The 21045-nt window shown below is 43.0% G+C and overlaps 1 protein-coding gene across 4 annotated transcripts; it reads right to left on the bottom strand.

The window, feature by feature from the left end:
* Nucleotides 1–923: 923 nt before the first annotated feature.
* On the bottom strand, nucleotides 924–7493 carry nufip2 (nuclear FMR1 interacting protein 2). Of its 4 annotated transcripts, XM_071359824.1 has the most exons (5): nucleotides 7352–7466; nucleotides 6755–6895; nucleotides 3431–5098; nucleotides 3246–3278; nucleotides 924–3129 (listed from the first exon to the last, which is right to left on the bottom strand). In XM_071359824.1, exons 3-5 carry the CDS (start codon nucleotides 4911–4913, stop codon nucleotides 3065–3067), a joined length of 1581 nt encoding a protein of 526 aa, XP_071215925.1. In that variant the 5' UTR covers nucleotides 4914–5098; nucleotides 6755–6895; nucleotides 7352–7466; the 3' UTR covers nucleotides 924–3064. The 4 variants fall into 4 exon arrangements, with proteins under 4 accessions (XP_071215925.1, XP_071215926.1, XP_071215924.1 ...); XM_071359825.1 differs by lacking the exon at nucleotides 6755–6895 and having other exon boundaries at nucleotides 7352–7493; XM_071359823.1 differs by lacking the exons at nucleotides 6755–6895; nucleotides 7352–7466 and adding an exon at nucleotides 6311–6690.
* Nucleotides 7494–21045: the final 13552 nt, after the last annotated feature.

Below are 21045 nucleotides of genomic sequence, written 5' to 3'. Positions count from 1 at the left end.
AAGATTTTCAAAAAGTGAATATTTCATCATTATATGTGAATGTATGAAACCTGTGCCGGTGGAAAAATATTTTGATGTGGGGCACCATCCTCAAACAATCGCATGGCATGTTTTCGCTGTAATACCTACTGTAAATCAGACAGTGCAGTTAGATTAACAAGAATAAAAGCTTTCAGCCGATAAAAGACAGTTTTCTGTTATTGATCGACCAGTAAAAAAGCATTTTGAATGCTGTAGATATATTTTTCCATTGTCAGATATGTAATGCTGTGTATTGCATAATAAAATCGGTCTATTTTTGTCTGGTCATTGTCGCATCTCTGATGTTGATCTGCTATTTCACTTCCTTACCAAAAGAATGTCTGACTGCATACAAATAATTTCCACAAGGTTTTATTAATACAAATGTGGAACATTATTTCCCTTATTTTCATCTCCTGTTAAGTTCTACAATTTCCAGCATGTTAGTCTCCAGGAGACACCGACAGCAAGAGGAAACAATAGAAAATAAAGCATCACATTTTGCATTAAAGTGACAGATTACAGAGGTAGTACCTCATCTCTATATTCAGTCAACATTCTGCACACATCTTTCTCTTCAGACATCTGTCCTCTTTCTGCTCACTGATACACTCATTATATTGGTAAAGGGGGGTGTTGAGCAATGCCTCAAAACACACATACCACCTCCTTGTCTAGCAACTGTAGGTGCACGCTCACAGCATGTGTAGAATCTATTAGGTCCACTAGTATTATTCTATACATTTCTGGCTGTGTAGGTCTCTTGATCCATTCAAACCTCAGATTTGCCAAACAACCACTAATATGGAAATTAATGATTCGGACTGATTTCATTTAAGGGACAGTTATAAAGATTTAATTGAGTGTGCTGCTGTAAGTCATTTAAATAACAAGAATACAGGTACTTTCAGCAAATGAGCTGTAATTTTTAATAGATTGTTAAAATTCTTACCATAACTACAGCAGGAAAAGAAAAGTGAGGAACAAACTAACATAACTTAATACAAGACAGCATGAACAGTCGAGACATGGCACAACTTGCCGGCGGAGACATACTTGACTAAGCAGATGCAATTCCAATGTTGTTGTTATAAAAAGCACCCTGTATTTTGTGTTGACCCTTGACCATGTTTGTGAAGATACACATCATGCATGCGCACACACACACACACACACAGGCTACTTGTCTGTCATAACAGAAGACAGCAGTCCTTGAACTGGGTTTTTCAGTATGTTCTAATACATTGGTCGCTGATGTCTTCTAAATACACTGTAGTATTATTTTAATACCCAATGCAATTGTCAGAGATTAATGATTGTTTTCCAATATGTTCATTGCAATTAAAAGGGACAAAAAAAAGGAATTAAGGTGCCATAAATTAGCCATTATCAAAATAAAAATATTTATTTTCACATTAACCCTGACAAACAGAATGTTCAAAAGATGTCCCCTGGCTTACTTTGGCCACATTAATGATCAACATTGCCAAACTACTTTTGGCAATAACTATATATTAGGTCATAAACAGGCTGTCCTATTTAAAAATTGCAGTGATTGTTAGGAGCCAAAGAGTTAGCTGGGATAAATAGACATTTCAATTGAGTTATTTAATACATTTTATGCTTTAATTCTATAGATTTAAAGTGCTGATCAGTCAATGTAAGCTAATTAAATTCACGTATGGGTACTCGGGAGAGAGAAATCTTCTAACAGTCTCAGAAAGGAGCAGCTTAACCTGGTCAAAGAGGCCAAGAATTCCTTTCCTTATGAATTTAACAATTCTCCTCTGGAGGTGAAACAGACTTGAGATGTCAGTCCTAAGTTTGAGCTAAATCCTGCATTGATGTCAATAGGAGACTTGTAACATGAACATTTGCATATTTCTGGTTAAAATACTGCCCTGCATGAATCTCATTCTAAAGCATTACTACAGTAAAAAAGTGAACACTGCCTAAGCGCCTATTCTGTGCAAAAACCAAAAATAAAATAAAAGACTGCCCAGAACTTTTAAACAAAATCTTTAAATAAAAGGTATGCAAATATGGGGCATTCATTTGAGCATTGAGATGGTAAGTAGAGGTAGCATGTAAAGCATAAACTGTAATTATAAGCTGGCTGATTAACAGAAAATGAAAAGATAAGAAAAAAAAGTATAGCCTCTGCGCAGTGTTGGTAATCACCACATCATGAGGACCCCCCCCCCCAAAAAAAATAGAGTCCAGTATGAACAGAGCCCAAAGACTTGACACCGTACCTTGAGACACAACAAAACACCAAACAGACTAGGCCTCGATGGGAGAGGGATACATGATTTGAGCCTTGAACACAAATAAGTTCCATCCATCTATCCACCCAATGACCTGGGATTTCTAATTAGTGTAATTCAGTTAACATGGGAACCAACCCCTCCATAATCCAAAATTAAAACATTTGCTTTACATGGGCTTACAAAAGCCTACCAATGATATTTGGTTTCATCTAAACTAGAATTCGAGCAGAAAACCCCATCTTCCCACATCTAGAAGGCAACCATTCTAAAAGGTTCCAAGTCTTTCCCATTTGTTTCAGTCTGAATACAAAATTAGGCATCTGTGATACCTTACAGTTCAAATGTGAACATTTTGAATTCCTGTCTTCCATGACAGGCTAAGAGAGGAGGGGCCATCTCTCTCCAGTATCCTGTGATTCCAAAGATGGGGCGGGAATGCAGAGGTGGTGACTGATTATCACCACATGATGTCCTCTACAAGCCTGTCTCTGAACATGGAAATTGAGGGAGAAATGTAGCAGTCACTCTTGTGGACACATTTCCCGTCAAAAAGCTTGTTCCCCCATTGTTCAACCATCCTGTAATCTCCCGAATGACAGCATCCCTGTAAGAGGCTCAGTGTGGTCTGTCTGTGGTGCTGCTGTACTGTGTCCCCTCTACGGCACAAGCTGCTCACATCAAAGGAGTCCTGCAACGTGAATCTAAGATAGGAGAGGGAGCAGTTCCTCCAGGGCACCGTTTCATGAGGCAGCAGCCAGGAGAGGGTGTAGCGCTCAGTCATGACTTAACTGAACAGGCCCATCCTTGGACTGATCATAGAACACAACTCCTTTTGAATCTAGAAGGAGGGAAGTAGGACAAGTCACATTTGCTTAGCCAAGACATACTATACCAATATAAAAGATGAGGCTTTTTGGGTTCTCTACAATTATACGGCAGGAATTACTAACTTACCTTGTTTTTGTAAATTCTGAATATATTCAATTTCTGTAAAGATATAAAAACAACGCATTTAGTAGTGTGAGAGATTCCTAATACAGTAGTATTACATGCACCATTCTCTTTCTGTTCTAAGGACCAGCCATAGCAGGTCAATTATTTAACTTTGTGAATGAACGTTGAATGGAACAGTTAGCTACCTTTAGTGTGATAAATAACAGCAGCTTTTAGATCGAACGCCCCCCAGCAAGATCCTGGGTCGCAACCCTTGGGGTGGCTGGGCTCCTTGGCCAGAACAGACACAGGTTGAGCAGGGGAGGCAAGAGGCAGCTCAGTACCAGGGTGCTTAAAAGCGGAGGACATTATGGCACCTCTACTCCCAGCCTCACCCCTCAGAGGGTATGGGCCAGGGGCTTGGCCTCCCAGCCCAGCATCAGGGCCTGATTTCCCAACACTGCTAGGGGCTTGGGAGATAGTAAGTCTGTCCTGCTCGTACGCCTTTGGGAAGAGGGGTTTATCGGGTCTCAGAGTGGAGGTAGCAGAGACTTGTAGAGGCAAAGCTGCAGGGCCGCCTCCCTGAAAGGTGATCTCCACGATCTGGCCTTTCCGGGCTGGCTGCCCCACTACTGGCTGCCCCACCCCAGGCCCTCCACTGGGCTCGTTGATGAACGACAGTCCCCACTGGTTCTGGAAAATGTCCACCAGAGTTTTGGGATTTGTCTTAGCGGCAGGTGAGTCCACTTGGCAGGCGCTGAAGAGGGCCGGTTGCATATTTGAAGTGCCCAGGGGATGAACAAGGAGACTGGCCTTTCTCAGTTCTCTAGTAGTCATGGAGGGGGTGCCTGACATATCAGTACCGTTGCTGGACAAGGATGCTTCGTTTTCCCACTTACAGGCAGAGGAGACAGGCATTGGGGCAGTGCAAACAGTAGAGGTAAAAAGGGGCACAGGGAGAGGGCAGCTATCCCCCTCTCCAGATAGGGGTCCATTGGTGAAGCTAGGGGAGGTGATGGTTTTGACAGCAGACATGGGGACTTGGGAGAGTCTGGTGGGCACCTGGGATTGGGGAGGTAAGGAGTCACCTGTAGCTTGGACTGCTGCTTTGTTTAGATTCTCTTTCACTTTACTTGCATAACTAATCTTGGGCACCGTCTTGGCACTACTATTGTCCACAGGAAAGACAGGGGGTGGTTTAAAGAGGGTCCATGAATCCTCTTTTTTGGAGGTAAGCTTGGCTTTGCCCAGCCTGTCTTCGAGCTTTTTAACAGAGCCTGCTGCAGCCTTTTCCTCAGAAGTCCTACACTGTAGTTCACCAGCCTGATCCACAGGTGGGACACCTTTGATGGAGGTGGGAGACAGAGAGCCTGCAGCTGTTTTTGCAGCCTCTGGAGTGTGAGGCTCCATCTCGTGTTTGTTAGGGACCATAACTGCCTGTAGAACAGCCTTCTCCTGCCCAGCAGTCACACTCTCCTCAGCCATTGCACTCCGCTGAGCCCAGCGTTTCTTGGGAGTGATGTATCCACTCTCAGAACCCCTGCCACCACTGTCTGGTCCAGGCTTGCTGGGGTAGCCGTTAGCATACAGACCAGGGTTGAGGAGCACAACGCCATTTGGTAAAGCAATGGACTTGCTCTTGCTATCACATGTTTTCAACTCTGAAGGCGTGTCATTTTTGCAGTTCATACTGTTCTTAAAATGGCTATTGCTACTGCCTTTTGTGTGAATGGCGAGGAGCTTCCCAGGAGGTTTTGGTTTCAAGTTAGAAGTTTCAAGTTGCCTGCTGCTCGAGTAATGAAGGGCAGCCACAGGAATAGGGGTAGAAGGGGTGTCCTCTCGCTCCACTGGGGTTCCATTTATTTTTCCATTACCTGATGACATGACAAGAAAACAACTACAATCACACACACTGTAATTGCATAGACTATGCCTAGATTTGTTTAACTAGCTTCACCCAACTGAATACACGCCTGTTTTTTTTGCCCTCTCACATGACAAGATACATGTCATTGCCAATGCTAGCCAGCAGATCCGACCCACTTGCTTACAGCTGTACTAGGGTCGGACAACATTTCGGTGTATAATTAGACACCAAGGAGTCGGCACAAGATATGGCTCAGAAAACGTACCCCAATTCAGGATGAAAAACGCCTTGTACTCTGAATTGTCCCATTATCCCAACTCTTACGCCAACAAGATTAAATGACTGCAAAAAACGAACAGCTGTTCAACCTTCTCTGTGTAATAGTTGGGATAATGGGACAACTAAGTAAAACGCATTTCTCATCCCTGGATTGAGGTACGTTTTCTGAGCCCTATCTTGTGCCGGCTCCTTGGTGTCTTAATATACAGAGGAATACTTTCGGACCCTAGTACAGCTGTAAGCAGGTGGGTCAAATCTGCTGGCTATGCCAATGCCAGAGTAGACTCGAGTTAGTGACACGCGCAACAGGCCCAAAAATAACGATAGCTTTTCGCTAGCTAACGATTACTATTTATATGTTAACACTCAGACCATAACTATTACAATTACAGAAATAAACCATTTCTGTCGGACCGGGACAAAAAGTATACGCTGTGTACCGTAACTAGTTAATAGTTAACTAGCAAACGTTTAGCGGAACATTCCAGAGAAGCCGGTTCGTGTTGAGATAGTTACATTCACAAAGGATAACGTTTGCAAAAGTGCCACTCAGCTGATTAACGTTAGTTTCACGTAATTACATCGGACTTGTTGGCTGGTACGTTTCTTAAAATAATTTATGGCTGGCACTGCTGCTAACTGACTAGCTAGTTAACTAAATGGCTGGTTATTAGCCAGTGAACAAGGTCAATGTCCCGCGAATCATGTCGCGTTAGCTAGCTAACGGCTAGCCAACGTTCACTAACCGTACCAATCTTTAGCTACTGTTAGCTAACTAACCACGAACAAGACACTCCCTAACAACGTTCTCTAAAAAGCCCCTAATTAGCCAACGAGCTAGCTCATGTTTGATATAATAGCTAGCTAGTCACCTAGCAGTAAGCTGGCTAGTGAATGCTCAAAAGTTTGTTGCTAATAGATTATGGAGGGACATTCGGACCCGTTTTCTCCGTCTGCGCTTCCTCGTACTGGTGTTGATCATCTTCTACCCATGCGTTCCGTGGACCGGGGCGACTCTCGTCTACATGCTTCAAACATCCCTCAGACACCCGTCCATCGTGCCGGTCATCCATTGAAGTGTAATGCAAATCGACGAAGGCTGCCTCCCCTAGTAAGCTAACTAGCTAGCCAGTGGCATAGAGGAAACATTCGGCCTGCCCAATCAACGCCCATGACTTCATTTCGTGAATGCCGTTGGGCTTGTTCGAGTCGATCAATTTTCTCAAGTCAGTCACCATCATAGGTCACCGTCTTTCAGTGTGTTGCATTAGGTTTAACAATTATATGACTTGCGCCTACATGTTTTTACAAAATTCATGTGATCAAATGTCATGACGTTTTGGCTGCGTTTTAAACACATAAAATACATACCCTCCCCACTTACCCTTGCCTTATGCCCTTGGGGGAATCCCCACGGCCATCTTTGTCGTTGGTCCAAATGATTAGCCAAGAAAGGGAGACGTAAGCCCCACAGCCCTCGTTTTTGGTAGAGTTTGAGAGTGTTCGATTATGTTCACTCCAGGGCCTGAAACGCCCAATTTTTATTTAAGTAGGCAAGTCAGTTAAGAACAAATTAATATTTATAAATGGCGGCCTACACCAGCCTAACCCAGACGACGCTGGGCCAATTGTGTGCCACCCTATGGGACTCCCAATCACAGCTGGAAACGAACCAGGGTCTGTAGGGATGCCTCTAGCACTGAGATGCAGTGCCTTAGACCGCTGCGCCACAATTCAATTCGCAATGATTGTACATCCACTAAGAAAAGTCCACAAAAACATAAAGTAAACATTGATATGGAGAAGTCAACATACAAGTATAAGTAAATAAGTAAAAACAATGGTGCTACTAATGCACATGACGGCTCAAACACGTCTCGTAAAAGTAATTATGTTTTTGTTTGGTTTGCCTTTGAAAATATTAGCTTGCGCTTACAACTTTCCCTGACACCACACTTATACATTGTAATTTTCGATTTACCTGATATGGTCGGATAGCTAATATCCGATGTGTTGTCTTCTAGCCAAGATATGAAATGCAATCATAATTGACTGTAGCACACACAACAACTACCGGTGGTTCCATTATAACTGAAAACACAACCATGGGACGGACAAGTGACACATTTCCGGGCAAGAGCGGCCCATTTTAAAAATAATTAATTCTTCCCTCGCCCTGCAAGTGTCAACTTGTCAGTCGTCATCAGAAGTGTCCACTTAATTTGAGGGGAGAGGGTGTGTCTTTTGACATTTTTTGGAAGCCCTTGACTGCAAGTTTCTCTTTCCCAACTTCATCTTATCATAAGGATGTTTTTGTTTGACCCACGCGAACGTGACCAAAGACATGACAAACAGGAACCAACTTTTTCCTGCGATTCATTTATACGGTGGATACATACAAATGCATGTGATATTTGATGCTCTCTTTCACTGATTGATTGTACAATCTACACAATTATGATTTCAGTTTGTGAGTGTGTGTTATGGGGTTTGGAACACGTTTATTTCAACATTATAAAGAACAACTTTTTTAAACAATGGCAAAACTGCCATATTGATCTAGCCTTGCTGTTGGAAAACCATATACTGTAAATGTCCGACTGTCGGGTGTGCTAGATGCACCTCCTTCGATTACACTCGACTTTCGTCTAGTTGTTGCTTTGCAGCACGAGCTGCCCAAGTGAGGTTGCAAGTTGTGGTTTGAAGCATAGAAGAAAACAAATGATCTATGTAAAAACCAATCATTATTCACATAACATTACTGGAAGTGCCTGCCCCAATGTGTAGCAACTCAATATTAGGAAGGTGTTCCTGATGTTTGGTATGCTATTGCAATATATCTGATTGGTAATCTGTTAACTTTCCCCTGAGCTACATCATATTATTTTTTTACCATCATTAAAGTCAAAGATGGTTTGAAAATTATGTGGGGAAGTCTTCGCCTCTTCCTCTTTGGTGAAGTGAATGGAGCTAGAGGACGACAGTAAATATATGTCAAATATAGGGGTTGCTGTTGAGACTATAGTAGTAGACCATTGCAAACTGTCCGGGTATACTTCAAAATATTTCAGAGCCCTTCACTTGTTCCACATTTTGTTACCTTACAGCCTTATTCTAAAATTGATTTAATAAAAATACCCCATAATGACAAAGCAAAACAGGTTTTTAGAAATGTTTGCAAATGTACAGTACCAGTCAAAAGTTTGGACACCTACTCATTCAAGGGTTTTTCTTTATTTTTACTATTTTCTACACATACGGAATCATGTAGTAACCCAAAAAGTGTTAAACAAATCAAAATAGATTCTTCAAAGTAGCCACCCTTTGCCTTGATGACAGCTTTGCACACTCTTGGCATTCTCTCTACCAGCTTCACCTGGAATGCTTTCCCAACAGTCTTGAAGGAGTTCCCAGTACTTCTTGGCTGCTTTTCCTTCACTCTGCGGTCCAACTCATCCTAAACCATCTCAATTGGGTTGAGGTCGGTTGATTGTTGAGGCCAGGTCATCTGATGCAGCACTCCATCAATGTCCTTCTTGGTCAAATAGCCCTTACACAGACTGGAGGTGTGTTGGGTCATTGTCCAGTTGAAAAACAAATGATAGTCCCACTAAATGCAAACCAGATGGGATGGCGTATCACTGCAGAATGCTGTGGTAGCCATGCTGGTTAAGTGTGCCTTGAATTCTAAATAAATCATTGACAGTGTCAGCAGCAAAGCACCATCACACTTCCTCCTTCATGCTTCACGGTGGGAACCACAGTTGCGGAGATCATCCATTCACCTACTCTGCATCTCATAAAGACACGTCGGTTGGAACCAAAAATCTCACATTTGGACTCATCAGACCAAAGGACAGATTGGTGTCCTTTCGTAGTGATTTATTTGCAGCAATTCCACCACGAAGGCCTGATTCACACAGTCTCCGTTGATGTGTCTGTTACTTGAACTCTGTCAAGCATTTATTTGGGCTGCAATTTCTGAGGCTGGTAACTCTAATGAACTTATCCTCTGCAGCAGAGGTAACTCTGGGTCTTCCTTTCCTGTGGCGGTCCTCATGAGAGCCAGTTTCATCATGGCGCTTGATGGTTTTCCGGATTGATTGGCCTTCATTGACTGGCCTTCATGGACTGTCATTTCTCTTTGCTAATTTGAGCTGTTCTTGCCATAATATGGACTTGGTCTTTTACCAAATAGGGTTATCTTCTCTATACCACCCCTACCTTGTCACAACACAACTGATTGCCTAAAACATTAAGAAGGAAAGAAATTCTACAAATTAAATTAACAAGACACACATGTTAATTGAAATGCATTCCAGATGACTACCTAATAAAGCTGGTTGAGAGAATGCCAAGAGTGTGCAGATTTGTCATCAATGCAAAGGTTGGCTACTTTGAAGAATCTCAAATATAAAATATATTTAGATTTACTTGACACTTTCGGTTACTACATGATTTCATATGTGTTATTTCATATTGTTGATGTCTTCACTATTATTCTACAATGAAGAAAATAGTAAAACGAAAGAAAAACCCTTGAAGGAGTAGGTGTGTCCAAACTTTTGACTGGTACTGTACATAAAAAAACAAAAACAGAAATACCTTATTTACATAACTTTTCAGATACTTTGCTATGAGACTTGAAATTGAGCTCAGGTGCATCCTGTTTCCATTTATCATCCTTGAGATGTTTCTACAACTTTATTGTAGCCCACCTGTGGTAACTTTTGATTGAACATGATTTGGAAAGGCACATACCTGTCTATATAAGGTCCCACTGTTGACAGTGCATGTCAGAGCAAAAACCAAGCCATGAGATAGGAATTGTCCAGAGAGGTCTGAGACAGGATTCTGTCGAGGCACAGATCTGGGGAAGGGTACAAAAAAATGTCTGCAGCGTTGAAGGTCCAAGAACCCAATGGTCACTCTGACAGCTTCGGAGTTCCTCTGTGGAGATGGGAGAACCTTCCAGAAGGAAAACCATCACTGCAGCACTCCATCAATCAGGCCTTTATGGTAGAGTGGCCAGACTGAAGCCACCCCAGTAAAAGGCACATGACAGCCTGCTTGGAGTTTGCCAAAAGGCACCTAAAGGACTCTCAGACCGTGAAACAAGATTCTCTGGACTGATGAAACCAAGATTGAACTCTTTGACCTGAATGCCAAGCATCACGTCTGAAGAAAACCAGGCACCGCTCATCACCTGGCCAATACCATCCCTACGGTGAAGCATGGTGGTGGCAGCATCATGCTGTGGGGATGTTTTTCAGCGGCAGGGACTGGGAGACTAGTCAGGATCGAGGGAAAGATGAACGGAGCAAAGTACAGAGAGATCCTTGATGAAAACCTGCTCCAGGACACTCATCTTCCAACAGGACAATGACCCTAAGCACACTGCCAAGACAACGCAGGAGTGGCTTTGGGACAAGTTTTTAAATGTCCTTGAGTTGCCCAGCCAGAGGCCGGACTTAAACCCGATCGAACATCTCTGGAGAGACCTGAAAATAGCGTGCAGCGACGCTCCCCATCCAACCTGACAGAGCTTGGATCTGCAAAGAGGAATGGGAGAAAGTCAAATACAGGTGTGCCAAGCTTGTAGCGTTATACCCAAGAAGACTCAAGGCTTTTAGAATAAATCCGTAACGTAATAAAATGTGGAAAAATTTAAGGGCTCTGAAATACATTCCGAATGCACTGTTTATCCGGACTGTTTGCAATGGTCTGCTACTGTAGTCTCAACAGCAACCCCTATATTTAAGGACATATATTTACCGTCGTCCTCTAGAAAGCATAGAGTTAGAGGACTTATCTTTGTTTCTGTGCCATTATGGTGTCTGTGACAGTCCCATTGAGGTTATCTTAATTTTATCGTATTTGTTTTACCCCCCAATTACAAACTTGTCTCATCGCTGCAACTCCCCAACGGGCTCGGGAAAGGTGAAGGTTGAGTCATGCGTCCTCCAAAATCTGCTTAATAACACCCATCTGCTTAACCGGAGGAGGAAACACCGATCAGCTGATGACCGAAGTCAGCCTGTCCAGCACAAGGAGTCGCTAGAGCGCAATGAGCCAAGTAAAGCCTGGTATCGAACCCGGGTCTGTAGTGATGCCTCAAGCACTGAAATGCAGTGCCTTAGACTGCTGCGCCACTCGGGAGGCCTTTTCTAGAGTATTTAATCCAATCTCTTCAACTGCACAAGTCTAATACCGCCACTGGGTTTTGCTAGGTGTTGTTCTTATCCCAAGGACTTCATTCAGAACAAATAGGCACTATAGATACCGGTAGGTACTTTAGATCTCCCTAAATGTTGTCCCAGGAGGCATCTAATGGGACTATGGCATCACTGACACGCCATCCATCCCACTTTTGACACAAATGTATTGAATTGGGACTCAAACTCGGGTCCCTGCTACTGTCCTCCCCACAAAGTTGCAAGGTGTTAAACACCTAAAGTCACTACTGCTAATACATGGAGCATTCCACCGGTCACATATATACCATAGTTTCCGGGGTTCAATCTCACAAGTCCTACTTTCTTTCCAGGACACATGTTTGACGGCCTCAGGTACTATGCCTCTTCTGACCTCAGTATTGCGAAGAGTGGAGGAGAGTAAATGTGGTAAGTGAATTGTCTGGATATTACGTACCCAGAATAATGTAATAAATCTAACCTACCAGTAGGTGGGGGGAAAGATACTGAAACAACGCAATAGTGTAAAGCTGCCGCCATCTTTCAAAAACGGAGTTATAGCAAAGATTTTTTTATAACTAAATCAAGATAGATCACAGTCTGTCATTTTAAATGGAAACAAATGAGTCATAGTGGGAAGAACAAGCAAGGAGGTGGGCAGAGGCAAGCACGAGCTAGCGAGATCCTTTTGTCACGTTCTAGCCGGCATTTGCATATTTCCGTTAGGGAACGCCCACTCTGAAGTGCGCGTGTGCAATAACTAAATTCGCCTTTGCACTCCGTCTCAACAAAGCAAAGGGTAAAGTCTACAAAACTTAGTCCATTCTGTTCATGACATATTGTAGTTTTGGGAACAGAAAAAGGTATTGAGATAAAATGCTTAATCGATGAGAAATTTTGCAGAATTTCGGCCAAAATCTATCTCGTTCCATCTTCTCCCTCTGCCGGCCACTGAGATTCCTCTCACTACCATAATTGGTCGTGAGTGAAAACGCCAAGCGAATGCTTCACATTTATACATCTGGTGAAATATCTGTCTCATTGTTCTAGCTGGGATTATAGGGTGACAAGAAAGTGGGAGATTAACCTATACACTACCCATAGCTCAACATGATTTTCCTGATTTTAAAAATGGAGACTGAGGCAGAAACCGGGGCATGGACTGGCAAGCTGTTCCATGATGAAGGGGCTCTGAACAGGACAAGACCCTGCCCTCCAGCTGTGCTTTTAGATATTCTCAGGATGATTTAGGTCAATGTGTGGTGATTAAAGCGTGCATGTTTGTTTATATTGTTTGAGCATGTCCTTGAGTACTGACTGTTAAGTGGGAGCCTATAAATGTAGGTTATGCAGCTTGCAAATCCCATTTATGAGAATGAGTATAAATCATGTTTTTTAAAGACTGATATTTTAGAATGCGCTCAATGTTGTTATATTAGTTATTTTTATATCCACAAATAAAATATTTTGCATAAGTCTAGGGAAATGTACTGATTTGTGTGTCTGCTTTGGAGAACATGTTGATCTCAATATAAAATAATGTCTGCCGCTGATTTGTTAGTCAAATTGTAAGGACGGACGCTGGCGATGAGAAGCAGGTACAGGGAGTTGAACATTTAATGAGCGGACATGGAGCAGCGTCAGAACAGGGGGAACAAAACGACATGATGACAATATGCTGAAGCGGGGAGCAGAGCTGGTGAACAAACAGATATAGGGGAGGTAATGATGGCAGGTGATTGAGTCCAGGTGAGTCCAAATGATCGCTGATGCGCGTGACGAGGGAAGCAGATGTGCGTAATGATGGTGGCAGGAGTGCGAAGTGCTGGACAGCCTGGCGCCCTCGAGCACCAGGGAGGGAGAGCGGAGCAGGTGTGACACAAATGAGGTTAGTGATGTTATGCAAACCATTCACACCCATAATCTGCATTTTATATGTAAATCCCTTTGAAGTTTAATTTAGCAAGAAATTCCATCCTTTTTCTTTTCACAGGTGTCTGTTTTAATAACTTTGAATTCACCCACACCTTTTAAATGCATACACAATGAATTCTCTCTGAATTTAACACTCCCCCAAATTATTGTTAAGATTGCCCCTTTAAAGTTCCTTAGCTGATGATACTCTTCATATTGTAAATGTTAATATTTACTTTATGTACATTGCACAAATGATGGATGTTTTTCTTCACATTTATCTAGGAAGCTCAAGCTATAGATAGCCAATAGTCTACCGTGGCCTTACAATTTTTGTATCTCAAAAGTATAGCATACTATCCTACTATAAAACATTCAGTGGCCGATGCTTCTGCTCATGCTAGTACTCCACGCATCAGGAGAGAGTGCTCTGAAATGCATTAGTGATGAATGGATCAATGTCCCAGACTCCCAGAGCTTGCGGCCGAGATAGCCTTCTCTTCTGAGAACCTTTAAATGATAAAAAGTTGAGCAGTAAAGATATGGACTGTAGTCAGACGTCAGCAAAGCTTGTCCACATACAGATATGGAGTCACACCTCAGCAAATATTTTCCACATACAGCCTGCTCTTAATGAGCATCCACCATTTCCCCACTTTCCATAAAAATTCACGTTCAGTGTGGCACTGACTGACTTGTCTAATAAATGAAATGGGCGACAGGGGAGCTTCTGATTTTCCAGTGTGATAGATTTTGTCATAATTTGGCCGCGTTTTATATCTAATTTCCTCTCCTGTGAATTCTCTTAAGAAAGCGAGCTTCTAAAAACAGACTCGGACGGAAATGACCTGCTGCTTTAAATAGACCTGCCTTCCACAGAGAGAGACAGAGAGAAGACAGGGGAATGGTGAAACTCTGCCATTGCACCCCATTAACTCTGAAAGTAATGCTGGTAGAAGTCTTCATAGCAATGCACATATTTTACTTTGTAGTATATAGGATTTTATAATGCCATATCTTGTTTATTGATATACCGGTCTGCGATCGGCAAGTAGCCTAGCGGTTAACAAGAGCATTCGAATCCCCTGGCTGACTAGGTGAAAAATATGCCAATGTGTCCTAGAGCAAGGCACTTAACCCTCATTGCTCCTGTAAGTCGCTAAATGTAAGTGCTAAATGACGTAAATGTAAATGGTTCTTAATTTGACCAGTTTTGTTGCAGGAGTATAAAAATATGAGAATTTCTAATGGGAAATTTGTTTTGATAGGCTACAGGAAGCTATAGTTTGGGTGTAGCCTACGTCTGCATTTCAGATACACTTGTATGTCATAGTGGAGACCAATATCTTTTCTGTGTAACTAAAGCTACAGTTGAAGTCGGAAGTTTACATACACCTTAGCCAAATACATTTAAACTCATTATTTCACAATTCCTGACATTTAATCCTAGGAAAGATTCCCTGTCTTAGTTCAGTTAGGATCACCACTTTATTTTAAGAATGTGAAATGTCAGAATAATAGTAGAGAGAATGATTTAATTCAGCTTTTATTTCTTTCATCACATTCCCAGCGGGTCAGAATTTTACATACACTCAATTAGTATTTGGTAGCATTGCCTTGAAATTGTTTAACTTGGGTCAAACGTTTCAGGTAGCCTTCCACAAGCTTCCCACAATAAGTTGGGTGAATTTTGGCCCATTCCTCCTGACAGAGCTGGTGTAACTGAGTCAGGTTTGTAGGCCTCCTTGCTCGCACACGCTTTTTCAGTTCTGCCCACAAATCTTCTGTAGGATTGAGGTCAGGGCTTTGTGATGGCCACTCCAATACCTTGACTTTGTTGTCCTTAAGCCATTTTGCCACAACTTTGGAAGTATGCTTGGGGTCATTGTCCATTTGGAAGACCCATTTGCGACCAAGCTTTACTTCCTGACTGATGTCTTCAGAAGTTGCTTCAATATATCCACATAATTTTCCTTCCATGATGTCATCTATTTTGTGAAGTGTACCAATCCCTCCTGCAGCAAAGCACCCCCACAACATGACGCTGACACCCCCGTGCTTCACGGTTGGGATGGTGTACTTCGGCTTGCATGCCTCCCCCTTTTTCCTCCAACATCATTATGGCCAAACAGTCATTATGGCCAAACAGTTCTATTTTTGTTTCATCAGACCAGAGGACATTTCTCCAAAAAGTACAATCTTTGTCCCCATGTCACGCCCTGACCTTAGAGATCCTTTTTATGTCTCTATTTTGGTTTGGTCAGGGCGTGAGTTGGGGTTGGCATTCTATGTTTTGTGTTCTATGTTTTCTATTTCTGTGTGTTTGGCCGGGTGTGGTTCTCAATCAGAGGCAGCTGTCTATCGTTGTCTCTGATTGAGAACCATACTTAGGTAGCCTTTTCCCACCTGTGTTTTGTGGGTAGTTGTTTTCTGTTTTGTGTCTGCACCAGACAGAACTGTTTCGGTTTCATTCGTTCTCTTTGTTGTTTTTGTTGTTCAGTTTTATGAATAAATCATGAACACTTACCACGCTGCGCTTTGGTCCACTTCTTCATGCAACGATGGCTGTTACACCCCATGTGCAGTTGCAAACCGTAGTCTGGCTTTTTTTATGGCGGTTTTGGAGCAGTGGCTTCTTCCTTGCTGAGCGGCCTTTCAGGTTATGTCGATATAGGACTCGTTATACTGTGGATATAGATACTTTTGTACCTGTTTCCTCCAGCATCTTCACAAGGTCCTTTGCTGTTGATCCGGGATTGATTTGCAATTTTCACACCAAAGTACGTTCATCTCTAGGAGACAGAACGTGTCTCCTTCCTGAGCGGTATGGCGGCTGCGTGGTCCCATGGTGTTTGTACTTGCGTACTATTGTTTGTACAGATGAACGTGGTACCTTCAGGTGTTTGGAAATTGCTCCCAAGGATGAACCAGACTTGTAGAGGTCTACATTCTTTTTTTTTTAGGTCTTGGCTGATATCTTTTGATTTTCCCATAATGTCAAGCAAAGAGGCACTGAGTTTGAAGGTAGGCCTTGAAATACATCCACAGGTACACCTCCAATTGACTCAAATGATGTCAATTAGCCTATCAGAAGCTTCTAAAGACATGACATAATTTTCTGGAATTTTCCAAGCTGTTTAAAGGCACAGTCAACTTAGTGTATGTAAACTTCTAACCCACTGGAATTGTGATACAGTGAATTATAAATGAAATAATCTGTCTGTAAACAATTGTTGGAAAAATGACTTGTGTCATGCACGAAGTAGATGTCCTAACCGACTTGCCAAAACTATAGTTTGTAAACAAGAAATTTGTGGAGTGGTTGAAAAACGAGTTTTAATGACTCCAACCTAAGTGTATGTAAACTTACGACTTCAACTGTATATAAAACGATGGTTGTTGATGTGTATTGCGGCATTTCAGATACATTTTTGTACATTTGAATGTCGCAGTAGTAGGACCTACAGTAGTGGGACATTTAGTCTGTCTGGTGCTTTCGCATTTGAGCGAGTGAGAGAATTTATGTAAATCAAGAGGCTCATTTGAATTTCGGCACAGGAAAATTCTTAGCAACAACTGAGTGATCAAATTAAGATACGGCATCTGTACAGGTCCTTTTTTTAGAAAGTACAGTATATCAATTTTCACAATTGTAACTTTTTGGCACAGCTGTGTGTTGTAAGTCTAAATGAGAGCAGCATTACCTAATGCCGAAAGACAGCATTAATATAACTGAAAGTTGATTTATTGATTTATTGGAGTGGTCAACAATGAGGCATATTTGTGTCTCCTTTTGCCATCCTTTCCAATATTTCATTTTTATCATGATATGTGTGCTGCTGACCATCTGTTTTCTGCTCCAATTACAAACAATCCCAGGCACATTCCCCCCAGCATTCCTGTGCTGTGAACCCCAACCCCTCCGCTCCTGTGCCTCCTGCAGCACTGTCTGTCCATGTTGAAAACTAATTGGGTGGTTGCTCCCCATTAGAGTCCTCATAGCTGGGTCATTCAGCTCTGCTGTAGAGGACAGAGGACATCCCCACAGTAAAAATATAGCTGGAGACTGATTTTCAATAATTATGTAATACTTTTCTCATGTGAGTTCAGGTTTAGAAAATCAAAGAATTCTATATCTTAATTGGGCCCAGCCAGACATAGAGGCCCTGTATTGAGGTGAGACATACTGAACGACTGAGCTTCATTTGCAATAGGCCTATTGACACTCTAGCCACGTAAACAAACCTAAATCTATAATTGCTAACTCTCCGGGTTGCTATGTTCTCGGTTTTTAGATTATTTTCCCGGTGTCCATAAAATGAAGTTAATGAATAATCTGGGTGGAACATCCTTGTAGGGTATTTTTCTGTCAGAGGGATTATCCAGTCTTGAGAGGGAGCATATAGTAAGTCTACACCCACCCGAGAGAGAGAGACAGAGAGAGAGAGACTACTCCCCAGACACAGAGAGAGACTACTCCCCAGACACAGAGAGACTATAGCAAGCCTACTCCCCAGATACAGAGAGAGAAAGACTATAGTAAGCCTACTCCCCAGACACAGAGAGAGAGAGAGACTATAGTAAACCTACTCCCCAGACACACAGAGAGAGAGACTATAGTAAACCTACTCCCCAGACACACAGAGAGAGAGACTATAGTAAACCTACTCCCCAGACACAGAGAGAGAGACTATAGTAAACCTACTCCCCAGACACAGAGAGAGAGAGACTATAGATAACCTACTCCCCAGACACAGAGAGAGAGAGAGACAGACTATAGTAAACCTACTCCCCAGACACAGAGAGAGAGACAATAGTAAACCTACTCCCCAGACACAGAGAGAGAGACTATAGTAAACCTACTCCCCAGAGAGAGAGAGAGAGAGAGAGAGAGAGAGAGACTATAGTAAGCCTACTCCCCAGACACAGAGAGAGAGACTATAGTAAGCCAACTCCCCAGACACAGAGAGAGAGAGACTATAGTAAACACCTACTCCCCAGACACAGAGAGAGAGAGACTATAGTAAGCCTACTCCCCAGACACAGAGAGAGAGAGACTATAGTAAGCCTACTCCCCAGACACAGAGAGAGAGACTATAGTAAGCCTACTCCCCAGACACAGAGAGAGAGAGAGAGAGACTATAGTAAGTCTACTCCCCAGACACAGAGAGAGAGAGACTATAGTAAGCCTACTCCCCAGACAGAGAGAGAGAGAGACTATAGTAAGCCTACTCCCAGACACAGAGAGAGAGACTATAGTAAGCCTACTCCCCAGACACAGAGAGAGAGAGACTATAGTAAGCCTACTCCCAGACACAGAGAGAGAGACTATAGTAAGCCTACTCCCCAGACACAGAGAGAGAGACTATAGTAAGCCTTGTCCCAAGACACAGAGAGAGAGAGACTATAGTAAACCTACTCCCCAGACACACAGAGAGAGACTATAGTAAACCTACTCCCCAGACACAGAGAGAGAGAGAGAGACTATAGTAAACCTACTCCCCAGACACAGAGAGAGAGAGACTATAGTAAACCTACTCCCCAGACACACAGAGAGAGAGAGAGACTATAGTAAACCTACTCCACAGAGAGAGAGACTATAGTAAACCTACTCCCCAGACACAGAGAGAGAGAGAGAGACAATAGTAAATCTACTCCCCAGACACAGAGAGAGAGAGACTATAAGAAACCTACTCCCCAGACACAGAGAAAGACTATAGTAAACCTACTCCCCAGACACAGAGAGAGAGAGAGACTATAGGAAACCTACTCCCCAGACACAGAGAGAGAGAGAGAGAGAGACTATAGTAAACCTACTCCCCAGACACACAGAGAGAAAAGAGAGAGACAATAGTAAACCTACTCCCCAAACACAGAGAGAGAGAGACTATAGTAAACCTACACCCGAGACACAGAGAGAGAGGTACTATAGTAAACCTACTCCCCAGACACAGACAGAGAGAGAGAGAGAGAGACTATAGTAAACCTACTCCCCAGACAGAGAGAGAGAGAGAGACTATAGTAAGCCTACTCCCCAGACACAGAGAGAGAGACTATAGTAAACCTACTCCCCAGACACAGAGAGACAGAGACAATAGTAAACACCTACTCCCCAGACACAGAGAGAGGGACACTATAGTAAACCTACTCCGCAGACACAGAGAGAGAGACTATAGTACGCCTACTCCCCAGACACAGAGAGAGAGAGAGAGAGAGAGAGAGAGAGAGAGACTATAGTAAACCTACTCCCCAGACACACAGAGAGAGACTATAGTACGCCTACTCCCAAGACACAGAGAGAGAGAGAGACTATAGTAAACCTACTCCCCAGACACAGAGAGAGAGACTATAGTACGCCTACTCCCCAGACACAGAGAGAGAGAGACTATAGTAAACATACTCCCCAGACACAGAGAGAGAGAGAGAGACTATAGTAAGCCTACTCCCCAGACACATATAGAGAGAGAGATACTATGGTAAACCTACTCCACAGACACAGAGAGAGAGAGACTATAGTAAACACTATAGTAAACCTACTCCCCAGACACAGAGAAAAAGAGAGACTATAGATAACCTCCTCCCCAGACACAGAGTAAAAGAGAGACAGACCATAGTAAACCTACTCCCCAGACACATAGAGAGAGAGACTATAGTAAACCTACTCCCCAGACACAGAGAGAGAGAGACTATAGTAAACCTACTCCCCAGACACAGAGAGAGAGAGACTATAGTAAACCTTCTCCCCAGACAGAGAGAGAGAGAGAGAGAGAGACTATAGTAAACCTTCTCCCCAGACAGAGAGAGAGAGAGAGAGACTAGTAAGCCTATTCCCCAGACACAGAGAGAGAGAGACTATAGTAAGCCTACTCCCCAGACACACAGAGAGAGAGAGACTATAGTAAGCCTACTCCCCAGACACAGAGAGAGAGAGAGACTATAGTAAACCTACTCCCCAGACACACAGAGAGAGAGACTATAGTAAACCTACTCCCCAGACACAGAGAGAGAGAGACTATAGTAAACCTACTCCCCAGACACAGAGAGAGAGACTATAGTAAACCTACTCCCCAGACACAGAGAGAGAGAGACTATAGATAACCTACTCCCCAGACACAGAGAGAGAGAGAGACAGACTATAGTAAACCTACTCCCCAGACACAGAGAGAGAGACAATAGTAAACCTACTCCCCAGACACAGAGAGAGAGACTATAGTAAACCTACTCCCCAGAGAGAGAGAGAGAGAGAGAGACTATAGTAAACACCTACTCCCCAGACACAGAGAGAGAGAGACTATAGTAAGCCTACTCCCCAGACACAGAGAGAGAGAGACTATAGTAAGCCTACTCCCCAGACACAGAGAGAGAGACTATAGTAAGCCTACTCCCCAGACACAGAGAGAGAGAGACTATAGTAAGCCTACTCCCCAGACACAGAGAGAGAGACTATAGTAAGCCTTGTCCCCAGACACAGAGAGAGAGAGAGACTATAGTAAGTCTACTCCCCAGACACAGAGAGAGAGAGAGAGAGACTATAGTAAGTCTACTCCCCAGACACAGAGAGAGAGAG

Source organism: Salvelinus alpinus, chromosome 22 (assembly GCF_045679555.1).
Source record: "Salvelinus alpinus chromosome 22, SLU_Salpinus.1, whole genome shotgun sequence".
Taxonomy (NCBI): domain Eukaryota; kingdom Metazoa; phylum Chordata; class Actinopteri; order Salmoniformes; family Salmonidae; genus Salvelinus; species Salvelinus alpinus.
This window is presented reverse-complemented; position numbering and strand designations above follow the sequence as displayed.